This window comes from Episyrphus balteatus, chromosome 1 (assembly GCF_945859705.1).
Source record: "Episyrphus balteatus chromosome 1, idEpiBalt1.1, whole genome shotgun sequence".
Taxonomy (NCBI): domain Eukaryota; kingdom Metazoa; phylum Arthropoda; class Insecta; order Diptera; family Syrphidae; genus Episyrphus; species Episyrphus balteatus.
In genome coordinates this window covers 26,507,023-26,532,716 of record NC_079134.1, presented here as the reverse complement: position 1 = coordinate 26,532,716, position 25,694 = coordinate 26,507,023, and the positions used below count along the sequence as shown (strand labels likewise).

The following is a 25,694-nucleotide window of genomic DNA, read 5'->3' as shown; positions in this document are numbered from 1 at the left end:
ATGAGTTTGTAGGCAAGAGGGATGAAGAGTGAAGGGGGAAGATGCTCACGAAGGGAACTGAATTTTCTGAGAGCAGTATACAGTTCCATATTGCTAAATTTTTCCTCTTTTTGACATTTGTTCCTAGAAAATGTAAAAGTGGAACGTGATTGGGCACAACAGTGTGTAGCCACCGCTTAGTGTAGCCAGGCACTAAAACAGTTAATAGGGGTGTTTTTTATTACCACCGGTCTTAACTGGACAAAAAAAACGCAGTCGGGGCTAAGCAATTCACATGTTAAATGCAACAACACTTTAGCCCCTTGGGCTTAGTTGTTTAGCCCGGAGAATTCTCTGGGCTTAACTTTTTCAACAGATTTAAATCTGTGCTACCAAATTAACTTGTTCGTAAATTGTTTAGAATTTGTTTAAAAACATCAAAACTGATGTTTGGAATGACAATTATTATTTTAAATATTTATTTAATAGTTATGGCGTTTTCGATTGGCAGTCCGGAAGCGTCCGGAATCATTCTGAAAGCGTTTTATTCGTACAAAACTGACAGTTTTGTGTGAATAAAATTTTTTCAGAATGATTCCGGACGCTTCCGGACTGCCAATCGAAAACGCCATTAGTTAAACTTTTTTTTTTCAAAAACACACAAGAAAACCCAAAAGCGAAAAATATGACAACTCTATATTTTTTTGTGTCAGCTGATTTCGGAACATTTAATATGCAGTGCTGCCAATTTTTCTCGGTAAACCCCAAGGCGTTTTTTTATCCAGTTAAGACCGGTGGTAATAAAAAACACACCTAATATTTTTTTTTTGTTAGTGGAGTTTGCAATTTAATCGGTGATTGGAATAAATTCCTAAACACTTTAAAAAAAATCAAATATTGCATCCAAAAACGAATAAATTCTCCAAAAACGATACCTATTTAGCTATCGTTTATTTATTGACGATTATTGAGAAAATAAAAAAATAAAAACAATTTCAATTTCGGGAATCGAACCTCAGACACCCGAGGTAAGAGGCAACTAATAAATCACCTAGACTAATACGACTTCTAAGGATACGAAAACTTTTATTTATATAAACTATTTAGGAAATATTAAATCAGAATTGACTTAAAATAGCTTTAAAGATTGTCAAACTGTAAAACGATTATCATCGATTCGATTATCGTTTTCAAAATTACGGAATGACCCCCCTGTAAAATTGCTTTTAAAAATATTTTGTAGGTATACTCTTTTTCACATAGAAACTCCTCTTCTTTTGTTCACCTGTAGTGGTTCATTTCCATATTTTAAAAATCACCAATGCAAAATCCTTATTTTCAACTAATGTGCACCGACCCATAAACAAAAAATACCAAGACTGGAAATTTTCGTACGTCTTTCCCCCCGAAACCCTTTTGTGTACAGTGCTGTCTGTGAATATATGTGAAAGCCACCACGTTGGTAAATGACGTTAACACGCACACATTTATAGATTCACGACATTCACCACACATTTGACACGAACACAACGATAGGTTCACGACATTCACCACATCTCGCAGCTTGTAGGCAAACGTCAGTTGACCGCCGAGTTTCCAGTCTTGGTATTTTTTGTTTATGCACCGACCATTACACCAACAAAAAAATTTTTATTTTAAATGTACCTACAACGAAATCGTAGGGCGAATTACATTATTTGTCTCTTTCTTCGGCTTTTTCCTTATTTTTTTTTTATTTAAAAATTTGTTTATTCAATAAACTGAAAAAACACAACCTCAATAAACATTAAAATCTAAAACATATATTTTACTGACCATTTTATAATTTTGAAGTCCATCTATTCAAACAAAATATAAAACTTTTTCACAGCCAAAATCCTCCCCTTGACATACAAAAAAAAAAAGAGAACTGATAAATAAAAGAAAGAGACAACAACTACTATATATTCATCTCAAAAGAAAAAGATAAGAAAATCATCAAAAAAAGTGACACTAGCTAGCAAAGGAGTGTCAAAAACGAAAGTTGGGCGAGTTGGTCCGATTTCGTCGTCGTCGTTGGTTATATTTTTTCATTCGCCGCGAGAGAAGAATTTTAACAAAAAAAAAAAAAAGAAAAATTATATTTCAGTGGCTATATAAAAATCAATAAAAAAAAATTATCTTCAATATTTTCTTCCCCCAAAAAACAAGAAAGTGTTATCAATTAAAACTAAAAATACTTCGTTAATTTGCAAATAAAATTTGTAAACCGTGTAGTTTTACAAATACAAATATAAATTGTAATATAAAAGCAATTTTAAATCTCTCTCGCAAGTGAGTAACACAAATAAAAAAAAAATTGATTTTCTCCGCACTGCAGTGTGTGAATCTGAATTCTGAATAATTAACGGGGCGAACCAGCAAAAGCAAAAAATGATTTATACATAAATTTTTTTTCTTTTTTATTATATTTTATTAAGTGACGTGCATAGTCGCAAAAAAGCCGGTGGTGTTTCAAATAAATTATAAATTATTATTACCAAGAAAAAAAAAACACTGGAATACTTTTTTTTTCAATTTAAAGTTTGCACAACATCGGATTGGATTTGGATTGTGGATTTGTGGAGTCATCATCGTCATGAAAACACAGAAAAAAAAACGACAAAAAATCATTGCTCCTCTGAGAAGAGTACCAACTCCTATTAGAAAATAAAAGAAAAAAAAACTGACTTAAAAAATGTTATAGAAAAAGAAAAGTGGGGGCGGAATGAGAGGGAATTTCTTATTTTCTATGAATTTTATGAATCTGCACTTTCGGGGTCTTTCAATTAGTTTTTTCCTTTTTTTTCTTACTTAACTTAAATATCAAGGGAGTTATGTAGTAATAAAAATGGTTTTGGATTTTGTGGTTGTGTTGTTAATAAAAAAAAAAGTTGCGATAAATCCAACAAAAAAAAAAAAAAGGGGAACCATTTCCTGAGATTATCAAAAAAAAAGGGGAGGTGGTGATGATTTTATATATATTTTTTTCCTTTTGAGCAAAAAAATATATTGTTTTTATTGTTTTGGTTGATTAACTCATCTTTTACTTTGTTTTGCCAAAAAAAAAATAAATATCTGTAAAGAAATAAAAAGAAATAAAAAAAACCACAAAGTAAAAGGTCAAGTAAAGAAAAAAAAAAAAAAAAAAATAAGAATAAGAAAAAAAATCAGTATAAAAAGCATTTTTATATCACTTCTATTTGTCGACTTGTCGTTGTCGTCTTGGTCTTCTCCTCGGCAAGTCAAGTTGTTGTTATTTCAGTTTTTTTTTTATTAATTTTAGCAAAAAAAAAAAAAAAACAGTGACTCAAACAAATAATGTTCGTTTTGGAATAAGCCGGAGCTAAAACAAATAAAAGGCTGACGAATAGAAACACGTATCATGAAAAAAAGTACATATACAAAGACCTATCACATTTGAAAAAAAAAAACAACTTGAAATTTGAATGTGCGTGGATTTGACAAAGGTCATGGATTAGGTATCGTTAGTATACAGTATACCTATCAACATGATAATTCTGAAAATATAAAATATTGTGCTGCATGTCGAGGATGAATATGATTTATGGTTTTTTTTATTTTTTGTTCTGATAGTTAAATCGATTTAAGAATCTTTCCAGGTACCTACTACGAATATTTTCTGGTATTTTGAAAAAAAGTATATAGGTATCTATACTATCAAAGTAAACAATTGCATATTGCATTGTTGGCAGGTTTGAATTACTTTCAAGATGAAGACGATAATTCTGAACTTATCTATTCTTTTTAATAAATTCTGTGGTTTTATTCAAATGAACCAACAAAAAAGTATAAACAAATTAGGCTATAAGTTGGATAAGATATTCAGGCAATTATTAACCAAGATGATAATTTTACAGAGCAATATACTATGTCTGACCAATTGTGAATTAGTAGAAATGAAGAGAAATAGAAAGTAATTCGGAATCAGATCTGAAGTTAACTTTTCTAAAAGTAAAGAAAACAGAGGTTTAAAAACCCTAAAGGTATTAATTTTATGATAGAGAGAACAGAAATCATAAAAGGTATTGGTTGAAGCAGCATTTTATTTTTTGTCCACCAGTTTCAATTCAATTTCTCCATCGAATTTAGAGATGGGAAAACCGATCAGTTTAAGCCGGTTCCGGGTTTTTTCCGCTTCGTTCTTAAGGCTTTTGTCAAAAACCGAAAACAAGTAAATTGAAAAAAGAAGTTGAAAAACTCTTAAAGAAAAATTTTTAGCCTTACTGGCTGAATACAATGGTGTATTTGCTCAGGTGCCGCCAACTTTTGTAGGGTTTACCTCAGTAAAATTTTGACAGTACTAGAAGCTACAGCTACACTTGCACTATTGTATTTAACCAGCTAACTACATCGAATACATTTGGCAAAAAAAAAAAAAATATATTTTATTTAAACAAGCAGTATGGTAACACTAAAGAAAAGAGGTAGATGTTGATACTACATAGAGAGAAGAAGAGTCAGTTGTGTTTTTGACGAGGTCGGGTTAAGACCAAATAATAAAGATAAATAAACTTATATTTAATCGAATTGCTTCGTATTTTATTTTACTAACGTTAAATTTATTTTTCACATGTGCAGTTTTTTATTTACCAAAATCGAAACGTGTCGAAAAATCTATCAAAAAATAAGTTTGAAAATATAGATTCACTTTTGTACTTTTTCACTTATGGGCTCAATTTTATTATACCGTAAGTTATCCTTAAAAATAAGATTTTTGAAAATATTGTTTTGTAAAACTACAATGTGACCCATATGTTCGAAAATGGGATATCGCAATACGGGTGCAGAACAACCTCAACGAACTTAATGTGGGCCATTGAAGATCACTAGCTTGGAAACGAGCTGCCCAGAGAGGCTTGTTGATTGAGGCCGATATCTATCCTGGTCTATGAGCGCCACCTTATATAATGAATATGATATTGCGATATTCTAAATTAACGAAATAAAGGACATAATTGTTAAATACAAGTTCAGTAATTCCTTTTACAATTTTGCAAACTTTTTTGAAGAACAAAAAAATCGTTAATCGGGTTATCTAAAACCGGCTTCTTGGTTCGGTTAAAAAAAGAACCCAGAAAAAAACCGCAAAACAATTTCGTTACGCTATCTCATTCAAAATAACTTGTATCTTTTTCTGTAGAAACTCTTGGTTAAAGCAATAGACTGTCACGAATCAATAATAATTATTTCAAAAATATCAGTGTTATAAAAAAGAGAATCGATCTTTGCCGTGAAGTCGAAAATCGAAGGTCGCCTCCATTCTTGAGAACCAATCAAAAAGTGCATCGCTCCTTGATGTGATGCGAAACTCGACAAAAAATTGAAGGTCGCCTTGTTCTTGTGATAATATTTGATATGCATAATGAACCACATATACATACTGTATTTTAGACAAATCCTTTATCCTGTAATTGAGCTCTAAACATGTACCTACATATTTATACAGAGCTTAACGATTACATTTGGAATTATGCTCGTAAAGAATTTTAAATTCTTACCCAAAAAGAATTTTGTACTGAGATGCACTATAGTCCGAATATTGTTTCCGTTATTGCTTTGAAGACATATTCTGCCACGCGTACAAAACAATTGCTTAAGTTTTTCATGTTTCACATTCTACAGATATTTAAATGTCAAGAGCACGTTGTGTGCAAAAAGTAGAAAGTGGTTTTGGTGTCTCATTTCGCTTCAAGCTCATGATTGGGGAATTAGTATTGAAACGTTCTATTACTTTTGACATTCAGGATTATTCTTTTATGTCGTTTTCGACTGAACGTTCAGAACCGTCCGGAAACCACCAGAAGTCTTCTGAAAGTGATTTATTTGCACAAAAAAGACAGAACGAACGCTTCTGAAAAAGAAAATTCTCTTCTCGATTTCAAGTCAGAACCCACTCTAAAGCTAAAATTTTAATAAACTATTTTAAAAATAGTATGAACACGTCTCCAAATATTTTAAAAACATAAGCTGCTGGAAAGAAACCCAATTTTTTAAAATTAAATATAAATCTTTCAGGACAGACTTACTTATATGTAGATTCGAAAGGAAATATACACTCTGAAAACTACTTGTTTTTATTTTTTTTGAACCCAGGCATCAAGTTACAATTTTCTATTTGTTTTAAATCCATGTGTTTGCCAAAACACTAGCTTGAAAGAGACACTGGTGCAAAAAGATGGGTTAATTTTAGTTCATCGCTTTTTAGCTATTTCTTTAATGTTGTGCTCTTGGTTATTTTTATAGGTATGTATATGCTTGGCGTGATCGAAATTTTGATTGGAACATTCTTATAAGAAATTTTAAAAACTAGTATTTAACTTTCATCCATAAAGAGAACCATTTCTCTTTTCCACATTTATCGTTAATCAATAGTTTATTAAGCATGAAGACGGCATTTTAAATTTATTTCTTAAAGACTAAATTAAGCTGCTATTTTATTTTGTTTTACAATTCGAAATCTTTAACACTTTAAGAGTCATTAAAAATTATTCATAAAAACATTGCCAACATTTTATCACTTACCATACAATGTCTGACTTCTGTACTATGAATAACACAGTCCTGAGAGCTTATCGGCCTCATTTCTTTTAATGCTCAACTTTATTACGTAATAATTCCTAGTTACTACTTGGTGCTTATTGGTTTTATTTTCCTCATCTCCGTTGTAATCCCTATTCGTCGTATTGGTGGTTGGTTATATAGAGTTTTACTATTTTATGTCATTCATCTATATGTGTTTTTTATTTTTTTCATTTCTTTCGAGAGATGATGCGAACTAAAATTCAATGAATGTGGATAAAAAAAAAATTTTCAATTCACACACAACCATCTGGTGATATGAGATTTTGTTGTAAACGCCTTTTATTCAACGATTTTTTTTTGTGGCCTACAAAAAAAGTCTCAATTTAAATTGTCTTTTTTTGAGTCGCTGTACATCATGGGTTTTATATCTGTATACGTACTTGTACATTTCAAATGAATAGAGAATGCTTCATCTTATAGCTACGGGTCATCATGTCGTTAAAAAGTCACCGATTGTGCTAAAAAAATACAAAAAGCGAAGACAAATCTCAGTGCAGCAGTGCTATGCACTGTGTGTGCATTGCAGTAACTTTGTTGTAAACTGCTGTACATAACTTGACTAGAGTATGCATTAATTTATGGACTAACATCCATAAAAATAGAAAAAACTCCTTGTAAATCTTCTGTATCCAATCCGATGAGAACTGAGCAATATTGTGGATTACACTTTCTCATCCAAACCAATGTCCATTCGTCAATTCAACGATCTGTTAAAGCCTACAACAATAAATAATTCTCAACATAAATTCTTTTTCCTTTTTTTTTTGCAGGTGTTTTTTTATAGAACCTATACACTTGTGTTAGGTATTTAAAAAAACATTTAAAGTTAAAAGTAAAATATTTAAAATAAAATCTAAACGTGAATCTACGAGGAAAAAAATCATCTACAATGGCGCCCGTAAGAGGTGATGGAATGCGAGGACTCGCTGTCTTCATATCGGACATACGAAATTGTAAGTATACAATAACAATATATTTATGAACTATTTAAAAATATATTCATGTCTAATTGATTGATAACAAGAAGAGTGAATGTCATTGTACAATATTTTTGATTGCTCCATTGGATGGGGGCAGGGTCAAAGAAACTTCATTTCTTTCTCAATTTTAATAGGTACCTCCATGAGGGAAAATTAAAGAAACTTCCTCTCCCTATATTTTGTTTTCTGTTTTCTGTTTTCTGTTTTTATTTTTTATATTTGTTTGTGGCTGCTAGACTGTGTTATGAACTTATGAATTTATTAATTGGAAGAATGGTTGGGTCTTGGAAAATCATCTTGTTTGTATATGAGTCTAGCACAAACACGACGCGACAATGAACATCGATACAGACGTCCACGTAGATTAAATTGTAAATAACTTATCGACATTTTAATTACCATTTTTATTTAGGGGTGTTTTTCATCGTTTTCATAATTTTTTTATCGAAATCATGTCAATCATTGTTAGTATCTTAATTTTTTTCGTCCATTGATTATTTATTAATGTTGTTGGTATAATCGAAATTTAAAAAAATGAATCGAATAGAAACTTGAATCTTGAGTAATGGGAATATAACAATGAAGTCTATTTCTGGATTTTATTTTTTTTTTAAACATGTTTATCATTTTGTGTTAATTTGTTGTTTTTTAATGTCAACTTGCATTTAGCTTGCATATAATTATTTATGTACGTGCGAAAAAGTAAATATTTAGAAAGGAGATTAGAAGAAAACGAATGCAATGTTAGGTTGATCGTTGATGAGATAATTAAATTTTGTTTTTGTAAAGATTGATTTATTAAAGTGTTGCAATGTCTTATGTTTAGAGAATTTATTTTTTTGGTTCTGGTAAAAAGTTTAGAGCATATCCAAAATTTGATTTTGTTAATATGCTCAAAATTATCTGATTTCAAATTGGGGAAAAAAATACATAATGGAGGCTAAAAGCTGAAGTGAACAAGTCGAAAAATGTAAATTCGGAGATATAAAGAGTTAAAGTAAATACGCTACCATTAATTCTTATGGGGAAAAATTTTCTTGAACAAATGACAATTTTAAATGAAACACTTTTTGATCAGAACAGTGACAGATCTTAATAGAGTTAAACCTTGCGCAAGTTTTGGTGGTGAAAACGAATGAAATTAAAATTAAATTAAATGCTATTCATTTCTAATGAATTTAGCAATGTAGTGCTTTCTTTTGTAGTTAGTGAAAAATGCAAGAAAATGATCAATCAAAATGAACTACATAATAGAAAACAAAACATACTTTTTAGACATGATTTAATTGTAGTTTTGAGCATCCAGTTTGATATCAGCTGATTTTGGACTGTTTAAGGTTGTCTGCAACTTTTCCCTTTAGAAACTCAAAAAGAAGAGAATTAACAGACCGGTCCAATACTTAATTTTTTTCATTGCGGAATGAAGCCTCAAGAACCAATTCCGAATTCGTATAATGAAAACGTTCCCAAACCCTTTTTTATTGATCCTGGGTTTCGTGATTTTCAATATATAGAAAAGACATAATCTTTTTTCTGATAAAGCAAAATAACCAAACATGAGTGGGGGATGTTTGATTATTCGTTTAATTAAAGTATGACTTAATGCGAAACTGTGAATAGCTCTCCTGACAACTGAGTATTCATTCCTAAAGTATTTTATTTATGAATTAAATTGGTGATTTAAGTTTCTGTAAACATTTCTGGATGCCGAAACTGTGCACTCCAATCGTCAATAGTGGTTTCCCAAAAGTTTTTAGGGAGTTGTTTCCAGTTTATAAACAGAGATGCATTCGATTGGAGTAATGTTTTCATAATGTTCAAATGAATGCAATAAATCTATTAAGAAATTGAGGGTCGAAATGTTGGATGTGTGAATAAAAAATTACAAAACGCAACACTTATAGAGGGCGTTTGTGCTTGTTTGATTCCAAAAGATCAGTTGGTATGATGTACTGATAACTTAGGATGTACAGTACATATTAGGTTTGTTCGTTGTGAGCTCTAGGGCACTCTGGGTCGCTCCGAATTCGACGTCAAGCGTTTTTTGTAGGTAGCTCCTTTTTCAACCAGAGTTATTTCCTCTGTGCTCGCTGTTCGCTCTGAACGCACCATGAACAATTCTGGGTATTTTGTCAGTGCGCGGAATTCAAAGTTATCAAACTCAAATCAGCTGTTGTCATTGTTTGGAGTGCGAAAAGTGATTTGTCGTTTGTGCATACAAAATTTGTGTGGTAAATATGAGATTTTTCACGAAATTCATGAAATATGAAACTAAATAAAGAAAAAATGTCAAAACAGAAATCAGCTGATGAAACTAAAGCTCTGTGGTGTTCGATGTAAAATAAAACCTGAGAAACTCTGATTTTTTTGACAATTGGTTGACATGACTCAGAGTGCCCTGGAGCGGGAAAACAACGAACATACCTATTAACTATTTAAATTTTCTATCGAAAAAAATGTTACGCATACGTCACAGTGACCCGTACATAAGAAGTTGTATATTTCCTATAATCTTAAAGAGTGAAGTATCAATTGAGGAGCAGTTACAACTTAATGGAGACATTTTTCAATGCTAACTTAAATTATTTAGCTTGTATCAGTATTTATGACCACTAGATAAAAATATATTTATTTACATAAACCGTTCTTTTTATTCATTAAGGGGGGAAATCCCTCTGGACGACGGGTTTTTCAAGATTTTTTTTTGAAAACTGAAAGCATTAATTAAAGTTTGGAGAAACACATGATATTATTGAAATCATGAAGTGTTAACACAATTTTTTTTTGAAGTAATAATAAAACAAAATGGCGGCTCTACAGCTGTTTAAAGTTGATGCCTCGCATTTGCGCCGTGCAATGCCCAGGTCCAGTAAATTATTTATAATCAAAAGAGAATTCTTTTTCCATTAAAATATATTTATACGCATTGCATGAACCTAAATTTAGCAAAAACAAGTGTAAAATAAAAATTAGAGACCAAAAAAACGAAAAAACACAATGTTTTTTTTATAAACAAATTGTTAAAAAAAATATTTATTGTGAAAATTATATTAAACTTTTAGGTTTATGCAATGACCAACGAGTTAACGAGTAATTTGCATTTTATTTCAAGTCGATAGCTTCATTAGTTTTTGAGTTACGTTGCACGGCGCGAAAAAAACGTGTTTCGAGAAAAATTCGTTTAAAGTTTTCATTTTTGTACTGTGGTAGGCTCGGAACCCATGGGTTTCAGGACCATCTGGGGACTTTTGAGGCTTCATTTAAGGCTAATACCACAAAAATAGTTTCTTCGGTTGATAAATGATTTTTTTAGGCAAAAAATTAATAATGCAAAAATAAAAAAATTCCAGAGGGTTTTCCCCCCTTAACTTAATATGGCTTTGCTGCCTTAATTTGATTAATTCGATTGATTCATTTGGGTGCCCTCAGGAAATTGAATGTTGAAAATTGTAGGCAGTCACTAGATTTTTCGAATTAACGTCTTCTTAAGAATCACAAAGACATATTAGTTTTCAAATGTGTCCTTTTTTGTTCATTTTGATAAAATTTCAAAAAAGAATATTTGAAAATTTAAAATACATATTCTCAAAACCAGATATCACTTTTGTTTGTATTAAATTCCTAGTTGCTTACTTTTTATAAGAACTTAGCAGAAGAATAAGTACCTGGCATAGCTTTTTGAATTTTTAAAAGGCACACATGTCTATATCTTGTTTGTCTTAAATAAAAATAAAAACCTCAAAAAAATTTAATGTTAAGTACAGTGTCGAGCAGAAGTTGCTGTATAATTTGTAATTTTACATTTTTATCAAAATTATTTTCTGTGTGAAAGAGATTCCCGTACATTGTGAACTACTTTACCCGTAGTGGTGCAAAACTCTCCAATTTTTTCTCCAGGAAGTTTCATTCACATTTGTATGGCTTGACGACTTGTTTAACAATTAGTATGTACTAAATACACTGGGAAAGTGCCATTTGGTCGGACGAAACTAAAATAAATCATTTCTAGTCTGATGAAAAGGAATATGTAGTTTTGTTATCAGCCTCACAAATAAATTCAAAAGGGTCTAGTCAACCAGACATATAAACTCGGTAAATGTGGCCTAATGATGTACGGTTGTTTTTCGTATGATCATTTATTTATTCATTTATCAACGCAATTGTGTGAAAACAAGATAATTTTTATACAAAAACATGGAGATGCAAAATTGTCTGCAATTGTTGTACGTTTCTGACTACAAAGCTAAGCTCAGAGACCAGATTGGAATCCAATCGGAAATTTGTGAATGAGTAATATACATATCTCACAAATTATTAAAGAACTATGTAGTTTAAAAAAAAATCCTCCGAGAGTTAACCACATCATTAAGAATAAACATTTATAGACTGAATATAAAATTGTATACTCACTTTTGCTCGTCACTGTTATGCAAAAAAAAAACTTCAACACAACAAAACAAGCTACTGTGTCAATTATGTAGAATCTTCACCTATTAATATCTACATGGTGCACAGGATATAAACTGTATACATACCTCCCTAACCTATGTATCTACAGAAGAATAGTGTCATGATGTGCTAGAAGCATAAAAGCAAAACAAAAAACACTGCTCTTTACAAGGCTTTGTGCGTGTTGCTTTTTGTAGAGAATTATGTTGTGTGAATAATCAGAATCATTGAGTGCTTTACTCTAAAAAGGGTGTTAATACAATTAAAATGGGCTATCCTTTTAGTTTTTTTTTCTTACTTTCGTTTTTATTGTTGGTTGACTCAAGATTGAGTGCTAATTTTTTTCTTTTTTCAGTTTAATGTAACAATTTAAAATGTATGGTTTTACATCTATTAGAGTGTTGGCTTTTAAGACTATGAACTTTTTAATGTGTTTACATATTTTTACAATTTAAAATAAACAAAAAAAAAACTTTCTAAATAAACCGAACAAAAATTGGGAAGATAATTGTGCCCCATTTGAACGGCTGTTTTTCTTGATGTATTCTTTTATATTTTCTTCCCAATATTTTATTTGGGTCTTCCTGAAATTTTCAAATTTAAATTTTTCAGGGTTTTACTCAAAAAAAGAATTGAAAAATTGAATTTAACAAGAAATTCAAACTACTGTTATTTTGTATACAGGATGTCCTAAATGTCTAAACCAAAAATAGTAAAAGAACATCTATAATCGCTTGTGAGAGTTTAGTAACTTCTTCATCTCGAATCTTTACCTACCTTTAGAAATGTTCAGATGGTGTTACCTATTTCATAAACAATTTATCGAACACAAAAATCTAAATTACTATTCGACCTGTTATCGATAAATATTGAAAATTGATAAAAAAAAACCGTAATGTTTTTTTTTAAAATACTTAATCACTTGTAGCCCCATGTGACATTTCTGTTACATACCAACAAAGATCCCACAAAAGCTATACAATGGACAAACAATATATTTTTTTTTTTAATATTGCTTTATCGAAATAGTATACCATATTTCTAATAAATGGCACCAATAGTTTTTAATTGGCAGTTAATGTTGAATGTTCGGTTTTTTTGAAAATAATCAAATTAGTGTAAAAATTACGAAGTTCGGAAAAATAGTTTTTTTGATAAACTAACAGGGTTTAATTTTTGAATTTTAGGAAAGTGCCTAAAAATAAATATTAGATAGTGTTTTGTTTGAATTTTTGCATTTATATACAAAAATATATTATTTTTTCACTCCGTAAATTTCGAAATAACTAAGTAGGTAAATAATGAAGATATTGAATTTAAAAAAAATATACGTGTTTTATTATAACAAGTCGTATGACATTATAAATTTAAAATTTTACGCTCTTGAGTTACAAGGGGTCAATTTTTTCACTCTTTTCGTTAAAACTTTTTATAGAATAATAAAATAATTCTAATTTAATTTTATATATATTAATTTTAAAAAAATATAAAAAAGTATTAAGGATTGTTTTAACCTCAAAATAAAGTAATAAGGTCAAGTGTTATTTTTATCGCAAACTCCATTTTTCCGAATTTGTATTTGACCTATTGACTGAAAGACAGATACAAATTTCAACTTTTTCGTATTTTCTATAATCTTAACATAAATTTAATTTTCAAAGTAAAAACATAAAACAAATACCGCAAAATCTGTAAATCGTTTAATATTCGATTTTTACGAATCCTTGGCCTTAAATACGTTAGTCCGAAGTAAAAAAAACTAAGTTCAGAAACTGTGAGTTTGAAAAAAAAAATCAGTTCATTTAACTTTCTTTCAGACAAATAATACCGCCGTCTAACTAAAAAATTGTAACCACCAATTAAGCTATTTGTATTCTAGTCACTATCGCCTGGGTCAGATTACTGATGCAACCTCTGATTGAATTTAATCGCTAATCTGATAAATGGTGTTGGGATATTTTTTCATAGACGCTAGTACAATTTCTATAAATATAGTCACTTAGTTGGGGGCGTTTCAATTTCACGCACTTTAACCCACATTTAATTATGAGTATAAGATTTCTCTAATAGCTTTTGTTGTAATCTTGTTTTATTTTGCAAATTTTTATCATAAAAAAAAACAACATCTTGTTTAGTTTTTACCTTCAATTTTTTATTTCATTAGTGTCAAAGATTTACAGGCTAAAAATATAGCTTTTAAAAGGTTCCTCCAATAGATCAGATAGATAAACAGTTTTCGGAAGCGATAGGAAGATTCCGACTCAGACTCCACTCAAAAAAAGAATTTTACTCAAAAATAAAAGCATTTTTGTTTCAATTTAATATTTTAACTGAATTTCAAATAAGATTATGAATTAAAGAATAAGGACAAAAGAAATGTTGGTAAATTTAACAACATTATTTCATACTACCCCAGTCAATTTGTCTCCTTAAGTCGACAGGACAACACAGTGTAATTTTATCATGAACGGCCTATAATGGTTACATCCGATGTTGAAATATAAATCATCTTAATCCCATTCTTTAAGGGATTTTTCTATTTTTATTGGCCACACCATGTCGAGCGCCACTTCAAACTAACCAACAGTTGTCACTTTATTCGTATTTGAACAATAATTCCACATGAGTTACTTTGTGTAGAGAGGAGAGCCACCTATTGTGTTTGGATTTGCATTTATCGAATTAAACAATTTAGTTCTATTTCTGTAATTTAATTTATTTTGTCGTATTATGAAGAGGAGACAATATTTTGCTTTGTTAGGTTTTTTTTTTTCTTTTTCTTTTAAACAATTCCCGCTTAAAAAAAGAACTCCAAAAATAATTCATAAATTATTTTTATTATAGGTAAGAGTTGAAGTCTATAACTTGTCACAAGTGGTCTAGTACCATCAAATAGACAAGGTTATTTTAGATAAAAAAGACCTATAATTTGATGAAAATTTTAAAATTTTACTCGACTAAATACATATAATGAATTTTAAAAGAAATAATAATGTTGAATTATTTTTTTTGCATTTGAACAGGGTTCCCGTAACATTTTATTTCGAGATAAGTGTTTTAGTTTATGTTTTTTCCAAATATGGTACAATTTGGTAAACAAACATTTTTTTGTAGTAGTAACTTGTACCTACATTACCAAACTACTTATTCAAATTTCAAAGAATTTTCTTATAGAAAAGCATTTATGTATTTATGTTAAAAAAAAATCTGAAAAAAAATTTTTGGATTAAAAAAAAAACAAATTTTCGAAAATGGGACATTGATTTTTTTTTAAATTTTAGTTTTATCATTGAATAATTATATATAGAAGTGACACCGGAAAAAACATCCGCTTTGTTTGAGGGGTGGCGCTACAATCGTTACAAGAGTGGCGCCACAATCGTTTTAGGATTGTGTATTCGATGGCCGAAAAATTCCTTAAAAGGACTTTTGGTTACTAAGTAACCACAACTACTATATTATTTATATTTGGTGTATTTGTATTAGTTTTGTTTTGTGTTAGAAGTGTGTTTGTTTATTTTTGTTTCTGTAATATTCAAATTGAATTTATTTTTAATTTTTGTAATATTTTGAATTGAACATTTATTTTTGAATGTTTGATTCTTATGTATATTTGAAAGGATTTTGTTTTTCTGTTTTTATTAACGACAAGAAGATTTTTCTTCAACTATAGAGAGTTTATTTAATTTTGACTAGGGTGCTTTTTGTAATAATATCTAGGTGTAGTTCACATTATTTAAATGTTGTCTGCATGCACTGTAGCATATAATTACTATTTTCTTAAACCCCATATGCAAGAGTAGGTAAGGATCAAGTTCATACAATATGGCCATATTATACATTATTTTAAAGTATTTTAATGCATATTTCAAATATTTTAATACAATACGAAACTATCTCGATTATTTGCTTAAAATGATTTATGTATGCGAACAAGAACTTTGGATTTACGGCTTTGTTCAAATTTGCAGTTTTTACAAAATGTTAAATTTTGGAAAAAAAATCTTTTCGTACCATTTTTGGATACTTTTCTCTGTTTTTAATTTTTTTTAATCTAAAATTTAAACGATAATAATTAATAAAATGTTGAAATAAACTCACAAGAATTTGAGTTTATTTGAAAAAAAAAAAAACTGTAAAAAGGTCTATTTTGATCGCAAATGTATGAAAATGTGGTTTTGGATAGTTCCAATGATTTTCCTATTTCACCATTTGAAATAAAATATTTGGTTCTAATATCCTAAAACTAGAAGAATGTAGCTTTTACATGCTCTTTATTTTGTCATGATACTATATAGTCAAGCTATGCATTTTCACAAAAAAAAAGTTGAGATAACAATCAGACATTGCATTACTATAGCCCTGTTCCATTGGAGAATACTAATAGTAGATTTTTTTGTTCATCTGTCAGTCTGTCTGTCTATAGCTAAACGGATCTACCGATTAACATCAAACTTGGTATGAAGTATTTTTTGGAGACTCTCCAAAGGGGTTTTTAGAACTAATTTTTTTTACCAGAAATAACGATACCTGCCATATCTCGAAAACGGTGCCAGTAATTTTGTTTAAAAAAATTATAAAATAGTTTTTGGGCAATCATGGAAATTTTTTAAAATTATTATTAACCTACCGTAGAACCGTTTTTTTCAAATCTGATTTTCTGCCAAACTGCCAATTCAATTTTAAAGAACTTTTATATAGTTTAAATATTTATATAGTTTAAATATAAAACAGTAAGACAATTTGGAAAAATAATAGTTTTTGGATAAAAAAAATTGAACACTTTTTTTTGAAAAATCAAATTTTGGAAAACCGGAAATTAATTTTTTTTGACATTTTAGTTTTGAATGTTGAATAGTGATTTCTAAGAAATTGCATACCAATTTTATTTTTGATTTTTTTTTTGTTTTAATTTATTTATAAGGTTCCAACGATTTTGAAATTTTTTTTCTACAAATCTTTCTTAGTAGAAGAAATCAAATTGAATAGGTACTTGTTGGAGCTATCACGAATTCTGCTTTGTTCCTTTAACTTTTTGGACTAGTGTATAAAAACAACTCAGGTTAAAAGCTGCACTCGTTATGAAACTCAACTATTAAATTTAGCCGAGCGTTAGCCTTGTACCTGAGTATTAAATTGTTTATTGGTAGGGTGAAATATATATAATTCAGTTAAATATTTAAGTCAGCCTTAAATTTGATTATTGGTAAGGCCCGTAGAAAATAAAATTTACTAATTATAAGTTTTGGTGAATAAAACTTCTTATTCAGATTTCTTTGGCACAAATTTATTTGTCATGAAGTAAAGTTATTAGGTGGAGTTTCGATTCAGCAAAAAAAGGCGCTAGTTGTTACGCATTATATAATATTGCCAAAAAAAATATAATATAAAAAAATAGCAATCTCTGTGGGGATACGAACTCAAAGAGCAAAAGTAAAGAGCAATCACCTTGTCACCTACGCTAATAGGACTATTGAAATAAGTGTAACTTTCATGCCCTATAAGCTATAACGTGCCTAGGATATACAACAATAATTATTTAATTTTGTTCAAATTCTCGTCGTTAATAAAAATGTTTTGTTTTTAGTTTCGAGTTACTATGGATACATTTATAATGTCAAATAACTTTTCAATATTTTTGTTTGATATTTGTGTAATTTTGTATGTGTGAGTAAAATTTCCATATTTTCTTTTTTCATTTATAGGATGTCGATGTGTCGATAAGATTTATTTTTGTTTGATATTTGTTTTATGTTTTATGTGTGAGTAAAATTTCCTAATTTTTTTTTTCTAATTTAGGATGTCGACATGTCGATACGTTTTATTTTTATTTGATATTTGTTTTCTAATGTTTGTATTAGTGAAATTTCCTTTTTTAAAAACAAAATTTTGGAAATATAATTTTCTAGGACAAGCCCCATTCTTTCTGGACATTTTTTAGTACATCTGATTGCCGAAAATAATAAAATTCTGTGGCGCTAGAAACTATCGGTGTCACTTCTATATATAATTATTCAATGGTTTTATTTAATTTCTAAAAAATGACAACAATTTTATTTTATTTTAATTATTTATTTTTTTTTTTTTCAATAAATTATTTTTAATGTTTGTATGTATGCATGGTATAAGAAGAGAAGGTATGATCATTAGAAAAAACTCAGTATCGAGAACTGTCAAATGAAAGAAAAAAAGATGGCTACTTAAGGTTTTGACAGCCCAGCCCATTGAAATTGTTGTTGTAAACAAATTTGTCTTGGAAATTGTTGTTGCTTTTGACTTTGCCAAATGCCAAACGTCAAAACACTATTACCCCATTTTGTAAGATGGCGGCTCTAATGATCATACCTTGTCTTTTTATACCATGGTATGTATGTACATACATACATATATTGCGATATACATACATAAGAAGTACTATAGGGAAAGTTTAGGTTTCGAAAAAAAAATCGAACTCGACATAACAATCAGACATGACATTACCATGATGGAGAAAGCCAAAAAATGGGTCCGACAATTCTGTCTGTCTGTCCGTCTGTATGAACCTGGAGCTATAGGTAGTCTAAACTAGTAAAGCTATTTTCTTAAAACTTGATAGGTAACAGTTTTTGGTGATTCCCTAGAGGGGAAATCGATTTTTTTTTTACTAAAACTTACGGTACCTGCCGTATAACCGTATAACCTGCCGTTCAAAAATGGCTCTAACGATTTTGATTAAAATTTTTGTGTGTAATGTTGCAAATAAGATTCAACTTTTTAAATAAAAAAAAAATATTTTTTGAACCTGCATATATTAATGGTATCTGCGATAGAACGCTTTTTTTTTGTCTTCTTTATATCTCGTATATGACTAAGCCCGATTTCAACGAAAATTTTTATACAATAGCGTTTAAGAAATTGTAATATTAAAATTTTAGGCAATTTTCAATAACACATTTAAGGATTTTTAAAAAATATATTTTTTTTTTTGAAAAATCAATTTTTTGAAAACATTATTTGTTTTGTGATCAAAGTCATTTAAAATGGTTTTTTTTTACATTATGGTGAAATTCCTTTATTTAGCCCTGATTTTTAAATCGTCAGTTAGACTATCAGATTAATAAATAACAATATAAAAAAAAAACATTTATTCCTAGGAATAAGCTCTATCTGAGGTTTATCTGACTATTGAAAAATTGACCCTAAATTAAATTATAATTTTCCCTAATTTTTGTTCATAGCTTTAAAATAAAAGTACGTACGACCGTGCATTTTATTATATATATTTTCTAAATTTCTATATAAAAGTTTTAAAGATTTTAGCAACTTGAACTCTAAGGGAAAGTTCGAGCAAACCAATCGTGCATTTTATTTCTTCTTAATTTTCTGTTCTTTTTTAATTATGTAACTCATTGTCATTTGTCGCGTAATATTTGATGATAGAGTTTCCTCCGTAGAAAGCATATTTACCATCAATTTCTTCGAAAATACATTATTTTAATTTTACACATTTACAAAACTGTAGAATTTTCAAAGAAATTTGTTTTGTTCTTTCATATTTAACTCTCTTATCAATAAAACTATTTTACTTGCTAGGTAAAAAATATTGTTTGCAAGCTTAAATAATATTTGTTCCTATTTTTTAATGGAGTGGGATAAGAAAAGTTTATTTTTTACACGTTTAATCACTTCATGATTACAACCTTGTTATCTCTGTGTTTTTATAGACGTCCGGAAGCTACATTGTTATCGCAATTTTATATCCGAGGCTATTAATATCAAAAACTTTCAGAGAATATAAAGATAGAATTTATTAAAAAAAAAACTAAAACTAAATAAAAAAATGTGTTTTGCCTTTTTTTCAGGTAAAAGCAAAGAAGCCGAAGTAAAGCGAATAAACAAGGAACTCGCTAACATAAGAAGCAAATTCAAAGGCGACAAAACCCTCGATGGTTATCAGAAAAAGAAGTATGTCTGCAAGTTGCTATTTATTTTCCTACTTGGTCATGACATCGATTTTGGGCACATGGAAGCCGTTAATTTGTTGTCGTCGAATAAATACTCAGAAAAACAGATTGTAAGTTAAACATCTAACTTCTCTTCCGTCTCAATTGAAATTATAAACACTTTTTCTATTTACAGGGATATCTGTTTATTTCTGTTCTCGTCAATACAAATAGCGATCTTATTCGTTTGATCATTCAATCCATTAAAAACGATTTACAATCTAGAAATCCAGTTCACGTTAATCTGGCATTACAATGCATCGCCAATATTGGCAGTCGAGATATGGCTGAATCGTTTTCAAATGAAATTCCAAAACTTTTGGTATCAGGGTGAGTTTCAAATATCATAATTTGTTTATTATTTTCTTAATAATCTTTCTTCCTTTACTTTGTAGAGATACAATGGATGTTGTGAAGCAATCAGCAGCTCTTTGCTTATTGCGTCTGTTCAGATCAAGTCCCGATATCATTCCCGGCGGTGAATGGACTTCACGAATCATTCATTTACTTAACGATCAACATATGGGCGTTGTGACAGCGGCAACATCGTTGATCGATGCACTTGTCAAGCGAAATCCCGACGAATATAAGGGATGTGTTAATTTGGCCGTTTCACGTCTATCACGCATTGTCACTGCAAGCTACACTGATCTCCAAGATTACACTTATTATTTTGTACCAGCTCCATGGTTGTCAGTAAAGCTTTTGCGCTTATTGCAAAATTATAATCCAGTGACTGAAGAGCCCGGAGTTCGTGCACGTCTAAGTGAAACCCTCGAAACAATCTTGAATAAGGCCCAAGAACCACCAAAGAGCAAGAAGGTACAACATTCCAATGCTAAAAATGCTGTTCTCTTCGAGGCAATCAATTTGATCATACATAGCGATAGTGAACCAAATCTATTGGTTCGGGCTTGCAACCAGTTGGGACAGTTTTTGAGCAATCGCGAAACAAATTTACGATATTTAGCATTGGAATCAATGTGTCATCTAGCAACATCAGAGTTTTCACACGAAGAGGTTAAGAAGCATCAGGAAGTTGTTATTTTATCAATGAAGGTGGTTTCAAAGAAGATGTTAAGTCCACAATAGAATGTAATGGTTTTTTTTGTGTTGTTTTTGTAGATGGAAAAGGATGTCTCAGTTCGTCAACAGGCTGTTGATTTGCTTTATGCTATGTGTGATCGTACCAATGCAGAAGAAATTGTCCAAGAAATGCTCAACTATTTGGAAACTGCTGATTATTCTATTCGTGAAGAAATGGTGCTCAAGGTGGCTATTTTAGCCGAAAAGTATGCCACAGATTACACATGGTATGTTTAAGGTTTACCCTCTTTTACTTAATCTAATCCCATTCCCATCTTTATTTGCTGCAGGTACGTTGATGTGATTCTAAATCTCATTCGCATAGCTGGTGATTATGTATCCGAAGAAGTTTGGTATCGTGTAATTCAGATTGTTATCAATCGTGAAGAAGTACAGGGATATGCTGCCAAAACGGTGTTCGAAGCTCTACAAGCACCAGCATGTCACGAAAACATGGTCAAAGTTGGTGGTTATATATTAGGTGAATTTGGCAATTTAATTGCTGGTGATTCACGTTCAGCGCCCTTAGTTCAGTTTAAACTTCTTCACTCAAAATATCATTTATGTTCGCCAATGACTCGAGCTCTACTCCTCTCCACATATATTAAGTTTATAAATCTATTCCCTGAGATTCGTACTAACATACAAGAGGTATTCCGTCAGCATAGTAATTTGCGTTCGGCTGATGCTGAGTTGCAGCAACGAGCTAGTGAATACCTTCAGTTGAGTATTGTTGCGTCCACCGATGTTCTGGCCACTGTACTCGAAGAGATGCCATCATTCCCCGAACGGGAAAGTTCAATTCTGAATGTGCTCAAAAAGAAGAAACCAGGTCGTGTGCCGGAGAATGAAATTCGAGAATCAAAGAGCCCAGCACCAGCAACTCTTAACAATGTACATGTTAATCATAAGTATGCATATATGATTAAGATTTTAAAACAAAAGAGATAATTTATTGTTTTTTGTATATTTTGCACACAGGGTGACCAATAACACAAATGCAAATGCAGACCTCCTTGGATTAAGTACACCACCATCAGCAACAACCAATAACAACTCAACTGGTGGCACCCTCATTGATGTATTAGGCGATATCTATGGATCAAATGCAACAACAAACAGTACAGCGATTTACAATTCTAAGAAGTTCCTTTTCAAGAACAATGGTGTCCTCTATGAGAACGACTTGATACAGATTGGTGTCAAGAGTGAGTTCCGACAGAATCTTGGTCGCCTTGGTTTGTTCTATGGCAATAAGACTCAAATTCCATTAACCGTAAGTTGCCCTCTCATACTTCAAGAAATTGAACACGATTATAATTTACTATTGTTTTTGTTTTTTTTTTTTTTTATAGAACTTTACACCTGTGTTGCAATGGTCGGCGGAGAATGCGCTCAAGCTTAACGTTCAAATGAAGCCCGTCGAACCAACTCTCGAAGCTGGTGCACAGATTCAACAACTTTTAACAGCCGAATGCATAGAAGACTATTGCGATGCGCCTACCATCGAAGTGACATTCCGTTACAATGGTGTACAACAAAAATTCAGTGTTCAATTGCCCTTGACTGTAAATAAATTCTTTGAACCAACAGAAATGAATGCAGAATCTTTCTTTGCTCGATGGAAAAATTTAGGAGGGTAATTTTACAATATCTTGGTGTATATTCATATTAATTACATTTTGTTTACTTTAAATTTAATAGAGAACAACAGAGGGCACAAAAAGTCTTTAAGGCACAAATTCCTTTAGATTTGCAAGGAGCTAGAAATAAACTGATGGGCTTTGGTATGCAATTACTAACTAGTGTGGATCCAAATCCTGATAATATGGTTTGTGCGGGCATTATTCATACACAAACACAACAGGTTGGATGTTTATTACGACTCGAACCGAATAAACAAGCGCAGGTTAGTGTGAGTTGTGTTTTATTTAATAAATTATTTTAATATATCAAAAATGCTTTTAACAATTAGAATTTTATATTTTATTCAACTGCCACTAATATACACTCAAATTATTGTTTTTTTTTTTAACTGTATTTTGCGTATTAGAAAAACATTGTTGCACTTCATCTATTTTAATAATTTTAATAATTTTTCGACCTTATTTGAATCATTTTTGTCTGTACTCAAAACATGTACACTCACATTATTGGTATTCAATGTTTTATTAGTTTGTAAGTGCATATTAGCCAACCAATTTTAAATATCCTCAAATATCTATTACGTGAATATACTATGCACTTATCAAATTTGTTCTTGAATAAACTCGTTGGACTAACCTTCAAGAAGTGCATTTCTTAAGCTCCAAGGTTTTTGATCTCTAGATATTGAGAACGGCGTGTTATCAATTTATTTAGATTTTTTCTCAACATACTTCTTAACGTATGACGTTTTTCCCTCAGACACCGTCTTTCTATACGTCTTGCTCTTATTGCATCCTCCAAAATGTGTTGGTCAAAAAGTTTTACAATACCTCGAATAGAAGTTTCAGTGCCAGTTTCAGATGGAGAAAGAATAAGTTTTTTATTCCCTTTCATTAGGTATCAAAAACATAACTTAAGAGCAGTGTTTTTCAAACTTTTTCGCGACCATTAATTCACCATTAATTTTATTATTGCTTTTGATTTTTTAACATTAAGTTGATAGTACCCTCCTCCACTTCAAATCTATTTGAAATCACATTTTTTCCAATATTGGACATCAAAAAGAGAAAAGAAACAGGATAACAATTTAATCATTTAAAAAAGTATCAAAGATTAATTCAAGATTTCAATATTTTTTAAAAAAAGCCCATATGTACATAATGTCGCACCGAGAAATTTTATATTTTATATATTTTATTTTTGCACATACACACATTTGTTGTATGAATCTTTGTCTTGTGACCGCGACCCCCTAAGGAGTTCTTGGCGACCTCCAGTGAGTCGCGACCCAAACTTTGAAAAAAAAAAAAACATCTTAGAGCAACTCTTTCCGCCAGATTGACCTTAGAAAAAGTCAACACGCTTCCATTCTATTTTGTTCATGTCTGAAGCCAACTTTTGTACTTCATGGAATCAAAATTTAAGCCGTAAATAAACTTATTTTCTGTGTAGAAAAGGTTGTCGCCAAGTTGATCCCTACTTCTTTCACACCCAAATAACAATCTGTCAATAGAAAATTCAAATCCAAAAGAATAATCATCCTCCTAAATTCTGTATTGCTACTCTTAATTTGTATTGAATTCTTAAATTTCTTTACAATAAGCTGTTATTTATAAAAAAATGATTTTTCTTTCAGATGTTCCGATTAACCATCCGAGCCAGCAAGGACACCGTTACCCGCGAAATCTGCGATCTTCTCGCTGACCAATTTTAAGAATTTTCTGTTGAATTTAGATCAAAATTTAAACTAAAAAGTTTCATAATACAATTATAATTGAAATGAAAAAAAAGCAAAAAAAAAAAACCAACATAATACAATTCTCTCGAACACAGCAAAAATGCTAAGGAAAACATCTTTCCCCCTACACACTTCTCTCTTATTATACAGCACTTCTTCAAGCCATATTTTCCTCTGATCCATGGTCACTCTAAAAAACAAAACAAAATTCCATTTTATTTTTTAAAAGAAAAAGTAAACATTAATCTGTTACATTGTAACAATAAACTTTGCATAGGAATTATTATGATTATTCTAGATAATACAATTTACTATATAAAAAAAAAGAAAAAAACGAGGTATGGTATATAAAATAATAGAAAGAAGTATAAACTGATGAAATTATAAAAAAAAAAATATGAAACAAATAGATATATAATATAATTACCATATATATAAATATATTTAGTAATAAACGTTGTAGCAAAAAAAAAAAATGTTATGTTTTATTGATAATATACTATATTATAAATTAATATAAAAAAAATATATATATAAAGTAATAAAAAAAGTCTCATTCTTGTTAAACAAAATTTCATATTGATAAAAAAACATTTTTAATATTACACTATTAATGTATTATTTCGCTATTATTACATTCTACTGTATTATTCACTGCAATAGAGTTATTTAGAAAAAAAAATTAAAAAAATAAAAATAAAACTCGTTAAACGTTACTATTTTAAGCAAACTTTAAGTTGTTTCTTTTTATTATGAATTTTTCAAAGAAAATTAAAAAAAAAAAACGAAAATCATGCGTTAACTATGTTATAAAAATATATATATATTTTGAGAGAAAAATAAAAAAAAAATAATATAATTATTTATTAATAATACGTGTCGAAAGTTCTACGTATTCTCATAAATATTATACTTATTGAAAGGAAAAAAAATGACATTTTATTGAATAGTATTACAAATTTATGGACATTTCTTCTCAACAACCAACCAACAACAACACAAAATAAGACATAAATCTTATACAAAAAAAAGGTTATTAATATAACATAAGAAAAATATACATATTGTAATTACAAAGTTTATTAATAAAAAAAAAACAAACAAATAATCAATATTAATTTTAGAATTTTAAAACGTGACTACACTATATACACATACAAACCACATTATGGTGAAACTTATTAAAATGAAAGTAGGTATATGCTTGAA

At 29.8% G+C, this 25,694-nt stretch overlaps 1 protein-coding gene and 1 long non-coding RNA gene across 3 annotated transcripts; one reads left to right on the top strand and one right to left on the bottom strand.

The window, feature by feature from the left end:
• Positions 1 to 1,995: 1,995 nt before the first annotated feature.
• Positions 1,996 to 25,593, top strand: LOC129907573 (AP-2 complex subunit alpha). 2 transcript variants are annotated; one of them, XM_055983851.1, is made up of 11 exons: positions 1,996 to 2,292; positions 7,374 to 7,556; positions 19,874 to 20,085; positions 20,151 to 20,344; positions 20,410 to 21,073; positions 21,140 to 21,327; positions 21,391 to 22,011; positions 22,082 to 22,376; positions 22,456 to 22,739; positions 22,805 to 23,015; positions 24,384 to 25,593. In XM_055983851.1, the coding sequence occupies exons 2-11, from the start codon at positions 7,493 to 7,495 to the stop codon at positions 24,459 to 24,461; spliced, it is 2,811 nt and encodes a 936-aa protein (XP_055839826.1). In that variant the 5' UTR covers positions 1,996 to 2,292; positions 7,374 to 7,492; the 3' UTR covers positions 24,462 to 25,593. The 2 variants fall into 2 exon arrangements, with proteins under 2 accessions (XP_055839826.1, XP_055839827.1); XM_055983852.1 differs by having other exon boundaries at positions 1,997 to 2,292; positions 22,805 to 23,009.
• LOC129907584 (uncharacterized) lies at positions 2,500 to 6,835 on the bottom strand. Its single transcript, XR_008771089.1, has 2 exons — positions 6,544 to 6,835; positions 2,500 to 2,657 (listed from the first exon to the last, which is right to left on the bottom strand). It is a non-coding gene; the product is annotated as an uncharacterized LOC129907584 (long non-coding RNA).
• Positions 25,594 to 25,694: the final 101 nt, after the last annotated feature.

Coding starts and splice junctions, on each gene's coding strand:
- LOC129907573 (XM_055983851.1), top strand. CDS start 7,493: ATGGCGCCCGTAAGAGGTGATGGAATGCGAGGACTCGCTGTCTTCATA. Junction 20,345..20,409: donor CCAAAACTTTTGGTATCAGG/GTGAGTTTCAAA, acceptor TTTACTTTGTAG/AGATACAATGGATGTTGTGA. Junction 21,074..21,139: donor TTGTTATTTTATCAATGAAG/GTGGTTTCAAAG, acceptor TTGTTTTTGTAG/ATGGAAAAGGATGTCTCAGT.